The 20942-nt window shown below is 38.0% G+C and overlaps 1 protein-coding gene across 1 annotated transcript; it reads left to right on the top strand.

Annotated features, from left to right (window-relative positions):
- Positions 1-17749: 17749 nt before the first annotated feature.
- Positions 17750-18667, top strand: LOC101604696 (olfactory receptor 1013-like). The gene has a single exon (XM_004667741.2). The coding sequence runs from the start codon at positions 17750-17752 to the stop codon at positions 18665-18667; it is 918 nt and encodes a 305-aa protein (XP_004667798.2).
- The last annotated feature ends 2275 nt before the right edge of the window (positions 18668-20942 follow it).

Here is a 20942-nt window from a genome sequence, read left to right as displayed (position 1 = left end):
GTTTCCCAGTTCCAGATATGATTTCTTTTCCACTGAGTGGATCTGTTCGTCAATCCAATAGCAGTTGATTACCCACCATGGCTGTGTACTACTATTGCACTTGTGTGAGCATCATGTCAGGTTGTTTGCTTCTGAGTAACTTAGACTTTGAATTGCTCAGATAGATTTTTGTCACTTTCCCCTGGTAGCTCATGTAGCACCTTCCAAGACTAGATAATCTAACTGTCTGGGAATTGTCTGTTTTCTGGATTCCAACCAGGTCTCTCCATGGTCTGTGCCAACTGCATATAGTGTCTTTAGCAGAAGTCTGTCTTGTTTGTTTTGGGAGACCTTGTAGGTCTCTCCAATCAACAGCTTATTGTGGATGTTAACCACATTCTATTACAAGGAATTAGAGGCTGGTGTCAAAAGAAGAGCAAAAAGAAAAAGACTGGAAAAAAAAAGAAAAAGAAAACAGGAGAAATTTAAGGTTAGGCTTCAAATCACCCTCTCCAGGGCACATTGGTTCAGGTGTTCCTTCCAAGGTCCTCTTGAGGGTTCAATCTTTTAGTCTAACATCCAGGATATAGTATTCTATGGTACTAGTTCAATATGGGTTCAGGTTTGTGCCCCTCCCCCACACCTTCCCCCTTTCCCTAAGCCTTACCCTCTCTAATGTCCAATACTCAAGATTCCAGTCAGGTATATCAGCAACTCAGACTGATCCAGGTTGGGAACCATAGATGAATAAGACCATGTGATGATTCTCTTTCTATGATGTGTGAGTTCATTTTGTGAACTGTTCCAAATTTGACTATTTTTCCACAAATTTCATTGTGTCATTTTTTTTTTCTTGCTGAGTAGAATTCCATTATGTAGATATATCATATCTTGGTTATCCATTTGTCCAATGATGGCATCTGGGTTGATTCCAGTTCTTAGCTACTATGAATTTAGCAGCTATAAACATGGTGAACAAATACCTCTGAATTAAAACGTGGAACTTTAGGCTAATGCCCATTAAGGGAAAAAACAGAGTCTGTTGGTAACCCCACACTGATTTCCATAGTGGTTGTAACAACTTACATTCCCACCAACAGTGAATGAGTGTTCCTATTTCTCCACATCATCACCAACATTTGTTTTCATTTGATTTTTTAATGTTTGCTATCCTTATAGGAGTAAGGTAGAATCCCATAGTTGTTTTAATTTGCATTTCTCTAATGTTTAGGGATCTTGAACATTTTCTTAAGCCAGTTGTAATTCATCTGAAAACTGCCTACTCAGTTCTCTGCTCCACTTTTGGAGTGGGTCATTTGATAATTGTTTAGTTTTTTGAGTTCTTTGCAGATTCTAGATATTAGGCTTCTGTCAGTGGTATACTTGGTGAAGGTTTTCTCCCCTTCAGTGGTTAACGTGGCTTCTTCCTTTCTAATTTATTTCACCTGCCCTATTGCTTGGGCTAGAACTCCTGATACTATGCTGAAGAGCAGTGGTAAGAATGGGAACCCCTGTCTTGTTCCCAATCTCAGTGGGGACTACTTGAGTCTTTCCCCATTAAGTATTATATGAGCTTTAGGTGCTTTATAGATCACCTTTATTGTATTGAGAGATAAACCCTCCATGCCAATTCTTTCCAGGGTTTTGATTATGAAGAGGTTTTGTATTTTGTCAAAGACCTGTATCAACTGAGATGAACATGGAGTTCTCATGGTCAAGGCTATCTATGTGATATGATATGTCGATGGATTTCCATGTGTTGAACCATCCCTGGATCCCTTGAATGAAGCCTACTTGGTCAAGTTGGATAATGCTTTTGATGTGTTGTTAAATTTAGTTTGCAAGAATTTTATTCAGGATCTTTGCATATAAGTTCATCAGGGATATAGGCCTATAATTTTCTTTTCTTGTTGTATCTGTCTGGTTTTGTTATTAGGGTATTGCTAGCTTTGTAAAAGGAGTTGGAAAGGATTACCTCATCTCTGATTATGTGAACCAGTTTGAGAAAAATTGGTCTCAGTTCTTCCATGAAGGTTTGATAGAATTCAGGTGAGAATGTATGTATGTAGTCCTAGATTTTTCTCTGTGGAGAGATTTTGTTCTCTTTTCAATATCTATCCATATGATAGGTTTGTTTTTTTTTTAGGAGGTTAATATGTTGTGACTTTAGTTTTGGTAGGTGATATGTATCTAGGAATTCATCCATTTTTTCCAGATTATTCAATTTTGTGGAGTAGAGGTTTGTGAAGTATGCCCTGATGATTCTTACAATTTTATTGATGTCTCTTGAATTGGTTGTTTGTTCTGTGTGGAGTATTCTATCAAGTACTCTATAGGATTGGCTTTGTGTTCATATAATCATAGAGTTGAATATTTCATGGAATGTTTTCCTTTCACCATATATTATGAGGGATATTTTTGCTGGGTAGAGTAGCTTGGATTATAAGCCATAGTTTCTAGACTTTGCAGAATTCCATTCCATTTCTTTTGGCTTTCAGGGTTTCCTTTGAGAAATCTGATGTAATTTTGATGTAATTGCCTTTGTATGTTGTGAATTGATTCTCCCTTTCTGCTTTTAATACTCTCTCTTCATTTCAGTGTTAAAAGTTTATTTATTTATTTTTTTTATTTATTTATTTGAGAGTGACAGACACAGAGAGAAAGACAGATTAGAGGGAGAGAGAGAGAGAATGGGCGCGCCAAGGCTTCCAGCCTCTGCAAACAAACTCCAGACGCGTGTGCCCCCTTGTGCATCTGGCTAACGTGGGACCTGGGGAACCGAGCCTCGAACCGGGGTCCTTAGTCTTCACAGGCAAGCGCTTAACCAATAAGCCATCTCTCCAGCCCTCAGTGTTAAAAGTTTTAACTATGATGTGCCTTAGACAGTTTCTTCTTTGGTCTTGTCTATTTGTGTTCTGTGGGTTTCTCATATCTGGATGGGCCTCTCTTTTGAAAGATTGGGAAAATTTTCTTCAATAATTTTTTTTGAGTATGTTCTCTATACCTCTGTCTTGGATCTCCTCTCTTTCTGGTATATGCATGATCCAGATTTGTGATTGATTGTTTTAGGGTGTCCTACAGTTCCTTCGTGTTCTGTTCACTTGATTTTTTGAACATAGCAATGTTTTTTCCCTTCTCTTCTGTCTTGTCTTCCAGGTCAGAGGTTCTGTCTTCCACATGAGAAACTCTGTTGGTGAGGAATTCTAGAGAGGTTTTTGTATATTTTATTTGATTTTTGTTTTCCGTCATGGTCTCATGTTATTTTGCATCATGTCCATCTCTTTTTTGAGGTATAATTTCAGTTCGAGTTCTTCTTTTCTTTCCTTTTTTGTTTTTGAAGTAGGATCTCATTCTGGCCCAGGCTGACCTGTAATCCACTACATAGTCCCAGGGTGGCCTTGAACTCATGGCAATCCTCCTACCTCTGACTCCTGAGTGATGGGATTAAAGGTGTGTGCCACCATGCCTGGCAAGTTTTTATTTTCTTGATGCTTCCTGGCATTCATTCTTACTTTTGATCAAGTCCTCATTAAGCTTAATCAATTGATGGTTTATATCTTCCATTTCTTCACTCACCTTCAATTCATTCATAACTCTTTTGAGGGTTCTAACATTTTCTTCAATTAAGTTAAGCCTACTGTCAAAAGCTGAATGCTCTAAGAGACATTTCTGTTCAATTTCCTTGATATGATTGTAGGTTCACTGATAGTTGTCTTCCAGTTCAGAGGTTATTTTGATCAGGGTCTCCTTGGTTGTTGTGTTTTCATTTTGGGATTGAATTTCTGTTGATTTCTCTATGATTTAATTAGAGGCTTCAATTGTAGGACTAGGTATCCTTGTTGGAGAGCTCTCAGTTTTCTGACTTTCATTGGCATTTTTGCATTGTAGTCTACCTATTTTAGGGAGACTCTTTATGAACTTGAAGAGGAAGAATATTTATGTCCTTTGGCCCATGCACCCTCTGACTCAGGTAAACAAAAATGCTGGTACCCAGTGGCCAGTTAGAATATGAAAGCAAAAGACCTGATCCAAAGCCCATGCAGGGACCAGGCCTCAAGAGAACTGGGAGGAGCCAGAGGACCATAAATATATTCTCTAGCTCAGGGAACCCAGAATAGGGCCAGAAGAAATTTTTATATTAATGTACAATTTCAGTTTAAATTCCTAAAGGGACTGTTCTACTCAAAATATCTAATCTCTAAAGATTAAACTGTCTCCAAAATGGTTATTTTTGTTGTACAATTGTAAACAAATAAAACATCTTAAATAGTAAAAATGATACTGTATGTGTAGTCTCTTCTGGAAATAAAAATCTCCTGTACTGAGGTTGGAGAGATAGTTGAGCAATTAAAGGCCCTTGTTTGCCCAAGTTTAATTCCCCCATACCCACATAAAGCCCAAAGTACAAATTGGCACATGTGTCTGTAGTTTGTTTGCAGTGGCAAGAGGTTCTGATATACCTATACTCACTTTATTTCTCACATAGAGTAAAATAAATAAATAGATGATAGATAATTTTGTTTAAAAAGCTCTTGTCCTTAAGTATACTATTTTAAAAACTAAATAGCTTTTAGTGGCTGTGCTAGTCTCGATACTTCCAAAAAACAGAACTCATAAAATAAGGCATTTGTAATAGAATACATATTTCCATACTTTTCAAAAATTTCTCAGAAAGTATTGCATATTTGATTATTTATAAAAATAACTCAAGAAATATATTTTATATTTTCCAGGTGCTTACTTACTCTCCGTTGGAGAATCTGCTTCTCTTTTTCAGATAGATGCAGATCCTAAGGAGAGAGCTGCCCGACTGAAACTAAGGATAATTGGCGAAACAAGCAAGGGTAATGTTTTCCTGATGAACCAGATACCAGCACAAAGGGAAAGGAGACCAACAGAGAGAAAAATCAACTCCTACCAAATCAGAGAGCCAGAGCCTCAGAGGCCCCCAACACCTCAGCACTAAAGCAGACTAAAAATGAACCCAACATGGCTCAGGGAAATTTTGTGGAAGAGGGGGCGGAAAGAATGTCAGAGTCACATGTTGGGTGATGATATACAGAGACATTTATCATACCAATAACTGTGGCTAACTCCACAATGCACGACCCATTTACATCAACAAGGAGGGTCCATTGGGAGGGGTTAGATCATGGATGAGCCTAAACAATGGTACCAAACTGCCTGTATTTACTGAAAAGAAAACTAATAAATTAAATTTAAAAAAAAAAAAACTCAAGAAATATATTTTACTATTTCTTTACTAGGTCCTATATAGGAGAATCTTTAGAGCATGAATACTTATGCAAATACAGGTATAGATAGAGGCTTTTTGGGTTACTAAACATGGGGTGCTACTTTCACAAACCACAAAATGACAAATATTCTCCAAGGGAGAACTTTCTGTGAAACTAAACTTGTAACATGTTCTTTAGCAGTCTACATACAGAAAGAAAATTAAAATCTTTGATTTTGTTTCATTAAAACTCAAGAAATTAAGTACAAGGCTTTTCACATGCTTGACATTCAGGTTAAATTGGAAGGTACACACTGGCATTTCCTTGGGCACAAGGATTACAAGTAAAAACACATTAGAGTGCCCAGCCAATTTACCTATATTAAAACACCAATGCCCAAAAGGCTTTGATAATACATCCAAGGTGAATATCTCTTCCCTGAGATAGGCTCTAAACTTATGTCACTGATGCATACAATTCTTTTATACCAGGTCAAAAAAAATCTACATATAGATGGCAATGGGGCATCTAACTGACTCAAATATTTCTCTCTTGAGCTTTTAGGTAGTTGTCCTCTCTTCTTGGAGACACTAACCTCTGTGCTCTATGACCTCTATTCAGCTGGAAGTAGTTAAAGACTGACCACCTATCTTCCTCTTTCCTTTAAATGTAGTTGGAGTGTCTTTCAAGCTAAGGGGGAAATGTGGGAGTATTAGTTAGGATTGGGCCCAGAAGAATTAATGAAAAAGATGGAGCACCACCTTCTTACTTTAACCAAACTGGAATTTAAAGTCAGATCCAGTCTTATCTAATCAGCTCTTTTTCTGTGGATCACATGAGCCTGAGGGTAAAGCCCACCACAATTAGATTACAAATAAATCCTTGTCAGGTAAAGGATGCTGCTGTTTTGGCTTTGCACCTTTCATGAACTTCTGGGTCTTTGCTCTGGTAGACTTCCCACATGGGCTCTCTATCCACTCCTGCCTCCAACATGGCAGGAACTCTCTAATTTATTCTCTTAATCTAACAAAGTCTCTTTAAGCTTTGACCTATGGTTTATATATTTAATACTGTAAACTTAGAAGACATGTATGTGGGGTACCATAAATTTATCAGTCCATTAGCATTGACAAAGAGCCTCAAAACTTCTGTAACATTAGGACGTTTACTCTTGCTGCTAATAATTAATTGCTGTTTTTCAGATGGATATAAATGAGATTCAGTAACCACCACTAGATTAGCAATTGATCTTCATTGTTTTCATCTAAAAAAATAAAGAAGAGGGAGATGTAGTGAGCCACAACCAGTAGAAGTCATTGATATAGACACCCATGAGAAACTCCAGTGGAACCAGCAGAGACTGGAGTGGGGCACTGCCACTACTTAACTCCTCCTCTTGGCCTGTTTGCAACGGCCTTGTGCAGAAGTTAGTACATGGAGAAAGTCACTCTACAGATGCTTCATTCCTATATTATCTAGCCTTCTTTCTCCCTGTGATGGCTTGATTCACGTGTCCCCCATAAACTTAAGTGTTCTGCATGCTAGGTTCCCAGCTGATGGAGATTTGGGAATTAATACCTTCTGGAGGTAGTGTATTGTTGGGGGTGGGCTTATGGGTGTTATAGCCAGCTTCCCCTTGCCAGTGTTTGGCACACTCTCCTATTGCTATGGTCCACCTTATGTTAGCCAGCGCGTGATGTCCACCCTCTGCTCATGTGGTCATTTTCCCTGCCATCGTGGATCTTCCCCTCGAGCCTTTGAGCCAAAATAAACCTCTTTATTCCCACAAGCTGCTCTTAGTTGGGTGATTTCTACCAGCAATGTGAACCTGACTGCAACAGTAAAGTGATACCAAGGAGAGGGGTGGCTGCTTTGGCCTTTTAGAGCTGGTTTTCAAGAGGATTGTGGAAGGATTTGAAACCTTGGCCTAAGAGACACCATGCAGTGCTTTACACACAGCTTGATGGACTATTCTGATCAAAGTTGAAAGACCTGAATGCAGTAAGAATTATGGACTGTGAGGAGGGGGTTAAAGAGCTTTGCCAGGACTGGGCTAGCAGTTTGTGTGAAAAGCTTGCTATTATTCCCTTGTCCTGAGAAGATATGCAGGGTTGCTTTGTGTAGAAACGAACTGGTGTGAGCAGAGGGATATGGCACAGAAATAAAAATCTTTGGGTGAACTCTTGCCCATTCAGCTTCAATTGAGAGATTATAACCTTTGAGACTGGGCCAGCTGACCTGCAGTGGGGCAACAGGAAGAATATAGACTCTTTTGAAAGGGCCTGAGTGCTCAAGGAGTGTACTGTTTTTCAAAGTCTGCTTTATTCCCCCCCCCCCCGAAAAAATTGGCACCCTACCTGGTGTTGTGAGGTATTTGAAATGCTGGAAAGAGGGTCATTGAGTTTGCAACATGGTCTGTGTTTTGGAAATGGCTATGGGTAGTGTGAAGCAGGTTTACTGGTTGCCTGCATGGAAACCCAATGGAGCTGTGAGGATGAACTGTGGATTGCAGTGGAGACCCAGTGGAGATGCCAGGACTATGAGATGGCTGCTAAAGAAAGCTGCCAGCCCCGATGAAGTTTTCCAGGACTGTGAGTAGCCTAGATGCAGGGGCAAATTGGAATTCCAGAGATTTGTTGCTGTTTAGCATTATCAGACTTGGAGATTTGTCATTGACTAGAGTTGTTGGATTTGGAGCTACAGAGTTTTATGTTTGCCCTATTTAAATATTATATTGGTTGAATATTTCTTTGCTAGGCTCAATGTTATCTTTTGCAGTGTGAATGTTTATTCAGTGCCATTATAGGTTTTTTGAGGTTATTTTTTGGTACTATGGCTCAGTTAAAAACCTTCTATTATGGGGATGTATGGACATCATTGGAATTGATCAAAACTATGGGGACTTTTAAAGTTGGATGAATGTATTACATTTTACATCAAGTATGGTTATCAGTTTATGGGGGCCAGGGGCATAATGTGGTGGTTGCTTCAGGTGTCCCCCATAAACTTAAGTGTTTGGAATGCTAGGTTCCCAGCTGATGGAGATTTGGGAATTAACGCCTCCTGGAGGGAGTGTATTGTTGGCCAGGGGGTGATGTCCACCCTATGCTCATCCTGTCATTTTCTCTGCCATCATGGAGCTTCCCCCTCGAGCCTGTAAGCCAAAATAAACCTCTTTGTTCCCAGAAGCTGCTCTTGGTTGTGTGGTTTCTAGCAACAATGCAAACCTGACTGCAACACCCCCATATACCTATCCCATGCTTTTTCTATATTTGACAAAAGAAAGGAGGTCTCTCAGTTTTCTGGATTTTGTGGGGGGGGTGTTATTATTGTCGTTTTGTGTGTGTTGTGTGGGTATGCGGTGGTCTACCCATCTCAGGTAAACATCCTATTTATTTCTTTTTTTTACTTGTTTCATTACTATAGACATACTTAGAATGGATACATCATGTGTTGGTGCCATCCATTCTCTCATCCCTACCCACATTCTACTGGGGTCTCTCCTCAGTGGTGTTCCAAGTATTCCTCATGTGCTTGTGCATTATGTGCTGTGGAAGCAGCAGTCAGTTGTTGGGACAGGCAGTATCAATGGCCATGATGTCCTAATCTGTGGCTCTTAAAAGCTTTCCATTTCCACTTCTACAAAGTTCTCTGAGCCCTGTTGGGAGTGTTTTAAGTTTATTTCAGTGATTAGTTCTTAGGAGCCTCTGTATCTCTTCTTTGGCAGGGGTTAAGTATCTTCAGCAGTATTGGTCCTTGTAGGATCTTCAGTGAATATTCTGTTTTAAATTTGAACTGGTTTGGAGTAGGATGGACTTATACCTACAGATGCACAAATTGTGGAGGTTGCAAGTGCAACAAAGCTACCAAGGGAGTTGGAGGTGGGAAACTAACTTGAAGGTCTGACCTACTCACTCTGCATGAACACCCTCCAGTGAAGAGGTTCCAGGAGTTAGAGACCCAAGGGCCAGTCAGTCAGGAAGCCAGGAGCAAAAGTTCTGCTTCCACAGCACAGATGCAGGTTTCAGGCTGCCACATGCCAGCAGCAGAGGTATCAGACTGAGGAACTGGGAGTTGGGGAACTAACCAAAAGCTATGGCATACACACTAGCTAGCATATCCCAGGGATAATCCTGTCTCCATCTTCCCAGTGCTGAGATTACAGGCAGGTGCTGCCATACCTAACATTTTACATGGGACCTGGGGATTCAAACTCAGATATACATGCTTGCAGAGCAAGCCTTTTACTTCTGAGCCATCTCCTCATGGCCTACTTATGGTTAAATGTGTTTTATTCATTAAATTTAACTGATTTATAATAATATAAAATTGTATACATTAATTGTACATATTAGCTGAGAGCCATGCTTCCATACATATATATATATACACATTATATATATTTTTTTAATTTATCTTCCAAGACTTTCCAAGACTCTCAAATCTCTTGCATCTTTTTCAAGACTGGAAATTTTACAGTTCTTATGTTCTTCAAGTTGCATTGGGCTCACAGAGGATATCACAAAAAAATATTGAAATTCAAAGTTATTTTCTTTTCTTTTTCAAGTAAACTTTACCTTTTATTTTATTCATTCATTTATTAGAGAAAGAGAGAGAGAGAACGGATGCAAGAGAGAGAGAGAGAACAAGGGTATACCAGGGCCTCTAGCCACTATAAACGAACTGCAAATGCAGACACTACCTTATGCATCTGGCTTTACATGGAATCTGGGAATTTGAACTTGGGTCCTTTGGCTTTTCAGGCAAGCACATTAACTGTTAAGCCATCTCTCCAGACCTTTTCTTTTCTTATTGGGGGTGGGGTCTTACTCTAGCTCAGGCTGATCAGGAATTCATTATGTAGTCTCTGGGTAACCTCAAACTCACAGCAGTCCTCCTACCTATGCCTCCCGAGTGCTGAGATTAGAAGTGTGCACCATGAGCCAGGCGTGGTGGCGCATGCCTTTTATCCCAGCACTCAGGAGGCAGAGGTAGGAGGATTGCCATGAGTTCAAGGCCACCCTGAGATGACAGAGTTAATTCCAGGTCAGCCTGGACCAGAGTGAGACCCTACCTCGAAAAACCAAAAGAAAAAAAAAGACGTGTGCACCACCATGTCGAGAACAATTCAATCTTTTTTTTTTTAATTTTTTATTTATTTATTTGAGAGCGACAGACACAGAGAGAAAGACAGATAGAGGGAGAGAGAGAGAATGGGCGTGCCAGGGCTTCCAGCCTCTGCAAACGAACTCCAGACGCCTGCGCCCCTTGTGCATCTGGCTAACGTGGGACCTGGGGAACCGAGCCTCGAACCGGGGTCCTTAGGCTTCACAGGCAAGCACTTAACCGCTAAGCCATCTCTCCAGCCCACAATTCAATCTTTTATCTTATTTCTTTTATAACCACAGAAAGATAGAAGTACCTAAATCACAAAGACATATTTCAGGAGCTGGGCTGTTAATCTATTTCCCTCTCCTGGGACTTGTGCCTCTTGCATTGAGAGTTTCATAATAGAGCATCCTTTTACTGAGTCCCCACTGGGTGCTTAATGTTAAAAGAAGTGCTTACTGGGCAGTTTGGTGAGCATAATATATACATTTAGCCAGATACCCCAGGCATTACACCCCTAGGGCTCATGACCCCCATGATAAGTTTTCAGTACCAGGCATATATTCCCTCCGGTAGAGCAGGCCTCCAATTATTGAACACTTGGTCCCCTCCACCACCACCACTGTCAAACAGATATAGAACTATTGGATCCACTGGCTTATTTGGCCTTGCTGGCCAAACTTAAGGCCTGCAGTGTCCATTGTTGTTTATCTACTTTTTGTAACTTTTTATTTTGAGATAATTTTATACTTACAGAAAAGTTTCAAAACACAATTGACAATTCCTTGACCCAACTTCCCCTAATACTAGAATCCTGCATAATCATATTACCAAGACCAGAACAATGTTTTGGTAAAACACTGCTACAACTATACTTTAAAGTAGGTTTCACCAGTTTTTTTTTAAACTATTTTTCCTGATGTTCCAGAATCTGATATTGTTGTTATTTTGCTTTGTTTTATGATGATTAAATTAATCTTTCAGTGAAAAAAATATATGTGTACAGTATGAAAAAATCGTAAGGCTTTGGAATGAAAGTCTTATTCTAATCAGGCCTGAAGGGAGGTAGGAATACAGCAATTATCAGGCAAGAGAGGAAAACTTTATACTCAGGACAACAAGTCTGTAAAGAGCATTGATTAAAATTGACCTGAAGGTGAATAGGATCTTCGCATACCCTTTGGGTAAAGATTCTGGAAGAAAGGACCCTAATGGCAATCTTTCTTTCTCCTTCCAATTTCTCATAAGAGTAGTGTAACTTTTACAAAATCTTTCAGAGACTTATTAAATAAAATTGACCTGACATCACCAATGTAGTTTTGCTTAATTACCTTTTTCATCTTTTCTCCCAAGCAAAGAAAAACATTAGTAATTTCATGATTACAGATCTCTTGGGATCTAATGACTGCTTTAAAAATTGGAACTACCGAATTTAAACAATAGACATTTTTCATAAAATTTTGATAGACATGTGATTAATTTATCACTGATACAATGGACATTTTGTTCTCTTTCCATTTATAATCCATTACATGAAAATAGATATAAAATTTCATTTTGTATATACTACCATCATTCTGTAGAGTTTTCTGGAAGTGCTGAGGGTATAAAGGGAGACAAAGAATCTCTATATTTGTGATAAGAGATACCTATGCTGAAGGAAGAGATAGAGAATAAAATTATATAATTGATACAAAAGCTTAAATAGCCATAATTTACCAAATAAATGACTTTTTCAGCAGCCCTAGAATGGAACATACTACATTATTTTTATATTAGGGCCTAAAGTTAATCATAAAAAAGTCTAAATTCTTATAAGTTTATCAGAAAGCACAAAGACACAAATAACTTTTTAAAGTAAACACTTTCAGAAAAAAATAGCATAATGTGATTGACAGGTTGCTATAGTTTTCAGATAAGATTGGCTAAAGAGATCTTCTTAATTAAGGTAGAACTTTAACCCATGACCAGTGATCTGTGGGAAAAAAAAATTTCTTAAAAAGTTGGAAGCACTGATGTGGCGTGTGTGTATGTGTGTTCTGGGTTTGAGAATGTTCCACTGAGAAAATTGAGAGTTGATACTTCAAAGGACATCAATGAATTAAATATCTCTTCATATTTTGATGGTATTAAAACAAGACATAAATAATCAAGTCCAAAGAATGTGAGGAGCACTATGATGTAAGATTGATTATACAAGAGAGCTAAAAGTCAGAGTGCTGTAGGGTTCAATAACAAAAATGTAACAAAAGCGAAAAGAAATACAATCACCAGCAGTCTAACCATCTTCAGTCTTTTGCCTAATAACAGCTTGACCCTTAATCATTTAATGACATTAATAACTACCATGGTATCAAGTGTTTAACACATACTTTCCACTCTTGGATTTACATTATTCTGATCTCCTTAAATATTGTCACAATTTTATTTAACCAAATTCTTATAGAAAAATATATGTTCATACACAGGAAATTCTTTCTATCATAGATAGGAAATTGTTATTCTAGAGGATTAAACAAGTGTTTAAAGATGATCTTGCTTTAACAGGTTAGGATTAGAATTCAACTCACATGCACCTGAAATTCTGAAAACTTCATCCAGTTTCCAAAATTTATGGTGTAAATTTCTGCAAAAATTTTTTGTATATCTTTACATTAATTCGTTTTATCTTTATTCCTCTGTAAACTACTACTACTGTCATTCTAATGACCCAGGCAGTTACAAAATTCACAATATTGGATGGAGCAAGTGTTCATTGAATTAGAATTTATTGTTTTACATGCATTGAAACCATTAATAACTTGCGTTAAAACATCATATCCAGTGATTTCTATAATTATTATTTTCATAAAAGAGAGACAATCAGGGATACAAAGAATATATTTGTATATGATACTCTAATAAATGATAATCAAAGAGCTACAACTTAAATTGAAGAAATCAGTCTGCAAGTTCACTCTGTCATCTGAGATAGCAAGTATAGCTTCTCATCACTCTTCAGACACTACTGGGTAGAGCCTAATTCCACCACAGCACCATATATATATATATATATATATATATATATATATATATATATGCAGAAAAGAGAGACACAGACAAGAGAGGCAAAGAGAATGGCACGCCAAGACCTCTAGCCATTGCTAAATTAACTCCAGATGTGTGTGCCACCCTGTGTGGCTTTATGTGTGTACTGGGGAATTGAACCCTGGTCTGTAGACTTTGCAGGCAAGCAATTTAACCACTTAACATGGATTGTTGTTTATTTTTATTGGGAGTTCAAGGTAGGGTCTTGCTCTAGCTCAAGCTGACCTGAAATTCAGGCCATTTAATGACTAGGCACCATGCCTGTAGCTGAGAGACTTTGAAAAGTAATCAATGTATCCAATTCAAAACTTGGGAACAATTACCTATTCATTCTGGTCCATTCTTTTATTCTTTCAAAAAGAAGTCCCCTCCTACCATACAAAAAATAAAAATAAAAAGCAAAAAGCAAAACCTCTTTTAGAAAGTTTGCACTCCTCTCTTCTGACCAAATGTGACCTGTGTGCTATACACCTGTCTCATATAACTGTAGATTATAAAGTTTTTTGCCAAGAGCATTGTTTTCTTATTTGTCTCCTTACTATACCTAATTAGAACGAGTCCCACATACATAAAAAATCAGAGATAATGGCCTACCATTGACTCACATTAAAGTATTTGAGAATAAAATACTGAAAATATTAGTTTGTTATCTGAACAATTTACTTAGTTTTTCTTTGTTTTGTTTTCTGTATTTCCTTACCTACTTGAATTTCATCCCAAGAATGCATAATGTTCATTGCTTTGTTCATGGCTCACCATTATTGCTGACAAACATGTGTGGCATAGCATAAGTACAAATAACATTTTTTTTAATATTCATTTATTTATTTGAGAGCGACAGACACAGAGAGAAAGACAGATAGAGGGAGAGAGAGAGAATGGGCGCGCCAGGGCTTCCAGCCTCTGCAAACGAACTCCAGATGTGTGTGCCCCCTTGTGCATCTGGCTAACGTGGGACCTGCGGAACCGAGCCTCGAACCGGGGTCCTTAGGCTTCACAGGCAAGCGCTTAACTGCTAAGCCACCTCTTCAGCCCACAAATAACATTTGATGAATGAGTTTCTTGCTATAACTCTCAAGAAGTATGCCAATCACACCTAGACCTTAGTCTACCCTAAGAAGGGCATTTTATTCTAAGGGATCATTCCTTATCCAACATCACTTAATATGACTAGAAATATCTGCTCTTCATAGTCAAAAAGATTATAGAAGTTCTGGAGAGATGGCACAGTGATAAAAGGTACTTACTTGCTTGCAAAGGCTGCTGGCCCAGGTTGGATTTGTCAATACTCACATAAAGCTGAATGTAAAGTGCTACAAGGGTCTGGAGTTCATTTGCAGTGGCAGAAGATCCTGACATGCCAATATATCCATCCATCTGTACATACATAATACACATATACACATAAATAGATAAATTTAAAAAGAAATCCTTTAGAAAAATACTCACATATATACCCAGACCAATTACGTGTACACAAAATATTAATTATTTTGAAATAGTCTTAGTAGGTAACCTAGGATGATCCTCCCCAGTCAGGATCTTAAAAATTTCTATTTCAATAGTGGCACTAGCAATGTGGTGGTTCATGCCTTTAATCCTAGCACTCAGGAGGTTTTCAATTTTTTTGGTTTGTTTGTTTGGTTGGTAGGTGAGAGAGGACTTCTTTTCGAAAGAATGGGCAGAATGGTTAGATAATTGCTCCCAAGTTTTGAGTTGGATACTCTGGTTACTTTTCAAAGTATCCCAGCTACAGGCAGGGTGTCTAGTCATTACGTGGCCTGAATTGATTTCTATAAGGAAACACGATCTTGATGTGGGTAATAGTTGCACAAAGGAGATAAAGAGGGTGTGGACTTTGCACTGGTAGGTTTGCAAATGAAAGAAGTTTGCTTTTTGATAAGAAAAAAGTTTTAAAAAGAAGTTTCCCAACATATAATAATCACTACTATCATCTTCATTTTCATAGAACAATAATGTTAACAAACTTTCTTTTTAATTGCCTTTCAGACACTTTCAAAACTTTGAATCCCTGAGGTGCCTAGGAAATACACAGGGGAGTCTGAGTGGAATAAGTTACCTGAATCCACTGTGTGGACTCTGCTGGTTGTGACTGTGAGAGTTGTAGGTAAGTGTTCTGTCTTGGGTGAGTACATCCATATTTTCCTGGAGCCACATATTTGGTTTTAAATGGGAGCAACTCAGGGATCTCCCAGCAGATATTTAAGTAGGGCTTTGGAACACTGATTCATCCCACATGTGTGAGACACCTGGCTGTAACAATATCTGAGTCCTCCAGGATTATGCTTTCAGCACTAAGTTAAGATGACATAGCCAAAAAGTGGGAAAGAGCCACAAAGCTCACGAGGAATTGTCAGCCTGATATGAGTAAGGAAAGGTGGTCATTTTTTGGCTAAGCCTCAGGTCTTTAGAAAAGAAAACCCCACTTACTAAGTATGCTATTGTTAACTTAGTAAAATTGTTGCCATTGATATTTGACAAGCAGCATTTATAGGTGGTCTGAGGTATAAATAATAAGTGAAATACTGCATATTTGAAAGTAACAACAATGCTTGACTAAGAAAAAAATGTTCAAAGTGACTAAAAATTTTCTAAATAACAAATACAAGCATCATAATGAGAAGCAGAGCATATTATAATCAGAAAACATTAGGCCAATAAGTCCATAAATTTTCAATGTTTTTCTATAGTAAATCTTTTGTGTGCTCATAAATAATTTTCAAATAGTGTTCTTACTTCATCTTTTATGATTTAGATTAAAAGAGACAACAAAAACAGCTTCACAGTAAATATAAAATTCAATGTCATATACACATTATATAAAAATACACAAGGAAACATATTTTCTAACTAGAAAAGAAAGAAATTACTGGCATATATGTTGTGTTGGGTAAGGAGAAGCACTGAGGGGAATGGGATAAGAAAATGGTCAAAAGTGGGTTTCAATGGAATGTTTGCACAATACATTTATCAATCATATTAGAGACAGTGGAAAACTGAGAATGTGAAAATTATAAATATACAATGTGGGAGAGCCTTCCAACGATGGGGGAGAAAAGTTGGAAGGCAGTGTTAATTCAAGGGACAGAAGGAAGAACATGGAAAAAATGGAACTAAAAGTAAAGAGAGAGATGGAAGGAGTCGTGAGCAGAGAGTTGATGAGGGCCAGATTCAAACATAAAGCTTGGACAGCATTGTAAAGGTTTTGGACATTATACTGATCAGTCAAGAAGTGAATGGTATTTGTAACAAAAGAGTGACATGATGAGCTGGCGTGGTCACAGGACCACTCTGGAGACATACTTGACTTAAGTAGGTAAAGACAGAAGTAGGAGACATCTAATAGACTTTCATAATAGTGCAAATGAAAATAATAGACAGTTTCTAGAAGATGGAAATGTTGAGGTCAAGAATTCTGACCATTTTCTTGATGTATTTTGAAAATAGACATCAGAAAACATTTCCATTCAGTAGACAGTGATACTAAATGAACTTCTGTACACTGGAATAATATCATATTTTCAGTGTGTGGAAAACTACAAGAGAGTTAAGTTAAGGGAGAATTCTCGCTAATGCACTATTTTTCCTGAGACTGCCCATAAGAAATACTAAGTAGGCATCTGTTATGAATGCATATGGGGAGAGAATTGGTAAAAGAATATGAGGTTCAGACTCTCACAGGCGGAGAATGTGAAGTCAGAAAGGATGACATCATTGGGGACTGATGAGGGGTTGTTAAGGTGAGGGAGTACAAGTCATATGTCATTCACAATTCAAAAGCTTGCAAATACTGGGAAGATTCAGCGATAGAAGGCTAAAACAAGGTAAGTGTGAGAACCATGTAAAGTGCCCATTTTTCAGTAGAAATAAATAATAATTGTGTCAAATACTATAGGAAGATCAAATTATATGATATTCAAACTTAATAACTGAATTTAGCCATATGATATCATTGAAATTAATATGGTCTTCATGATAGCCTTGTGCAACAATCTTAACTCATTATTTTACTTAGAAATATATCATTTACTGATTGATATTTAATAGCCCTATGTGAAACACTGAGTAGAAATTGTTTTTTCTATATTCTGAACTCATGGGTATACAAATAAAAATGTTAAGTAGAATTTTAATTGACTACAAAATGAAAATGATTTCAAATGATCCTTTATATTCTTGCATCCTATACATATATTTTTATTTTGTGATATTGTTATCACAAGCAAAACAAGACGATTTATTTAGTAATTGCTATTTTTCAGTAATGAGAAGAAAACAATATGTTTCTGTTCTCCACAGCATGAATGCTTGTGTCCATGGGGAGGGGCAATCACACAGTGACTGAGTTCATCCTGTTGGGATTCACCTCAAACCCCATAATGCAGCAGATCCTCTTTGTCTTGTTCCTGATCATGTACACCTTGACTATACTTGGAAATACCATCCTCATCCTGCTCATCTGCAGCGATTCCCAGCTCCACACACCCATGTATTTCTTCATTGGAAATCTGTCTTTCTTGGATCTCTGGTTGTCCACTGTCTACACTCCCAAGATCCTAGTCACCTGCATCTCTGAGGACAAGAGCATCTCCTTTGCTGGCTGTGCGGCTCAGTTCTTCTTCTCTGCTGCACTGGACTACACTGAGTGCTACCTGCTGGCTGCCATGGCTTATGACCGCTATATGGCCATCTCAAGACCCCTGCTGTATGCTCAGGCCATGTCCATTAAACTATGTGCATTTCTTGTGGCAGCCTCATATCTGGTTGCCTTCACTAACTCTACAATCATCACAAAAAAAACTTTTAACTTTGACTTCTGCCATGACAACATCATTGATGACTTTTTCTGTGACTTGCTTCCTCTGGTGAAGCTGGCCTGTGGTGGAAAGGAGGGCTACCAGGCTCTGATGTACTTACTCCTGACCTCCAATGTCATCACACCCATTTCCCTCATCCTGGCCTCCTACCTCTTCATCATTGCCACCATCTTGAGGATCCGCTCCACCCAGGGCCGCCTCAAAGCCTTCTCCACCTGCTCCTCCCACCTGGTCTCTGTCACCTTGTACTATGGCTCCATTCTCTACATCTACTCTCGCCCCAGGACCAGCTATTCTTTGGGTACAGACAAAATTGTTTCAACATTTTACACAGTGGTTTTCCCCATGTTAAATCCCTTGATCTACAGCCTGAGGAATAAGGACGTGAAAGAGGCTCTCATCAAATTCTTCAAGTAAATAAATATCATTGCATTCTAAGGAGAACAGACATTTAATGAAGTTTATATTTTAAGCAAAGGTGCCCCTGAGCTCCATGAAAACACAATGTATGTTAAAGTATTTCTACCCTTCCCACATAACAGTTTAAGAATCTAAAATATAAAAAATTGGGATCAGGTCTAGAGGGATTCCTTAGCAGTTAAGGTGTTTGTCTGCAAAGCCAAAGGACCTAGGTTCGATTCCCCAGGACCTATGTTAGCCAGATGCACAAGGAGACTACATGCATCTGGAATTTGCAGAGGCTGGAGCCCTGGCATACCCATTCTCTCTCTCTCTCCTTATCCTTCTCCCCCTTTCTCTCTGTCAAGTACATAAATAAATAAATAAAATATGAAAATATTGGTATCATTTAGATAAAAATATCATATTGAATGCAATGTTGCCTTAGATTACTAACAAAGAACTTAAGCCAAAAAATGTATCTTACATCTTTGAACATTGAAATGAGCCCATTATCCTTACCAAAGATTTGATTGACTAGTACATATAGAAAAAAAAGCAATTATATGGTTACTTCATCCAAATAAGAATAAATATGTATTAATTTATTTATTTAATTAATTATTTATTTATTCATTTGAGAGCAACAGACACAGAGAGAAAAACAGAGGGAGAGAGAGAGAGTGGGCGTTCCAGGGCTTCCAGCCTCTGCAAACGAACTCCAGATGCGTGCGCCCCCTTGTGCATCTGGCTAAAGTGGACCTGGGGAACCGAGCCTCGAACCAGGGTCCTTAGGCTTCACAGGCAAGCGCTTAACCGCTAAGCCATCTCTCTAGCCCAAATATGTATTAATTTAAATACTTACCTATGACTAGAAAGTAGATGACCGCCATCTTTTTTATTTGCTAAAGTATTTTATCTTACATTACATTCTATTATGAGAAAATTTTTCACTCAGAGATATTAGTAAAGTAAAAATAAATAAATAAATAAATAAAATAAAATAAAACGGAGGCACACCCATAGTGCTTTGGTACCAAATGTTCTCAGGAGGATGTTCCTTCTCACCTGTTTGCATCTGTGGTGGTTTGATTCAGGTGTTCCCTATAAACTTAGGTGTTCTGTATTCTAGGTTCCCCAGCTGATAGAAATTGGAAAGTAAGTCTCCTGGAGGGGTGTATTGTTGGGGGTGGGCTAATGGGTGTTGTAGCCAGTTTCCCCATGCCAGTGTTTGGCACACTCTCCTATTGCTTATGTGATGTTCAGCCTCTGTTTATGTCATTGTTTTTCCTTGCCATCATGGAGTTTCTCCTCAAGTCTGTAAGCCAAAATAAACTCTTTTTCCCCAAAAAATGCCCTCAGTTGGGTAATTTTATCAGCAATATGGACCAGCATCTAACATTTCTCATTTACCAAAATCAGTCACAATTTCACAGATATTATTTCTGTGATGTGGTTTGGCTTTCTGGATACTACTTCACAGGGGTGAGCATACAAGGACTTCTCCCTCAAAGCTGGACATTCAGGCAGACTAATTGAGAGGAGGACGGGATAGGATGGAGAGATTTGTGAAGGGGAACGCAGGGCAGGGGAGGAAATTATCATGGTCTATTGTATATAATTATGGAAGATGCCAATAAAACAATTTAAAAATGTAACCTCAGTGAATAAAAGCAACTTAAAAAACAAAGTTGATGAATATATATTATTCAAATGAGATAACTTATAGGGAAAATGTTTAGTGATACACATGGTAAATGTGATATGAGATATGCATTTAATTTTGATTAAATTTGCCAACTAGAATTTTTGTGGATGCCTTGCTTACTGGTGTATTAGACAAAAAACAAATACTAGAAGGAATGAGCTAGCCAGATAGTCACAGGAAACTCAAGAGACCCACATTGAATAGGAAGCACTCTTCCATGATGTGTGCAGTCATGGTTATCAGAGTGGAGTGCAGTTCAAGGGACTCAGTCAGTGCTGGCTGAACAAATGGTAACTCAATGGGAACAAAGACAGGGTAATTGCAGGATGCTTTTTGTAAAGTAATACCAATTTAGTCTCTTTTAATCTAGAATATATATATATATATATATATATATATATATATATATATATATCCCTTAGAAGTAATATATATATATTACTTCTAAGGGACATAAATTTTTAATAGAAGATATTATTTTGAAAAATGTGAACAGGTCTAATTGGTGAGTAACGGGGAGAAAACATTAGCACTTTATGTTAACTGAGTAAAACCAGAATAAAACATCATCATAGAGAGAATCAT

Source organism: Jaculus jaculus, chromosome 1 (genome assembly GCF_020740685.1).
Source record: "Jaculus jaculus isolate mJacJac1 chromosome 1, mJacJac1.mat.Y.cur, whole genome shotgun sequence".
NCBI lineage: Eukaryota > Metazoa > Chordata > Mammalia > Rodentia > Dipodidae > Jaculus > Jaculus jaculus.
Note: the sequence above shows the minus strand (reverse complement) of the source record. Positions and strands in the feature narration are given on the sequence as shown.

Bases quoted from the DNA above. Each gene is read 5' to 3' on its own strand.
- LOC101604696 (XM_004667741.2), top strand. From the start codon at position 17,750: ATGGGGAGGGGCAATCACACAGTGACTGAGTTCATCCTGTTGGGATTC.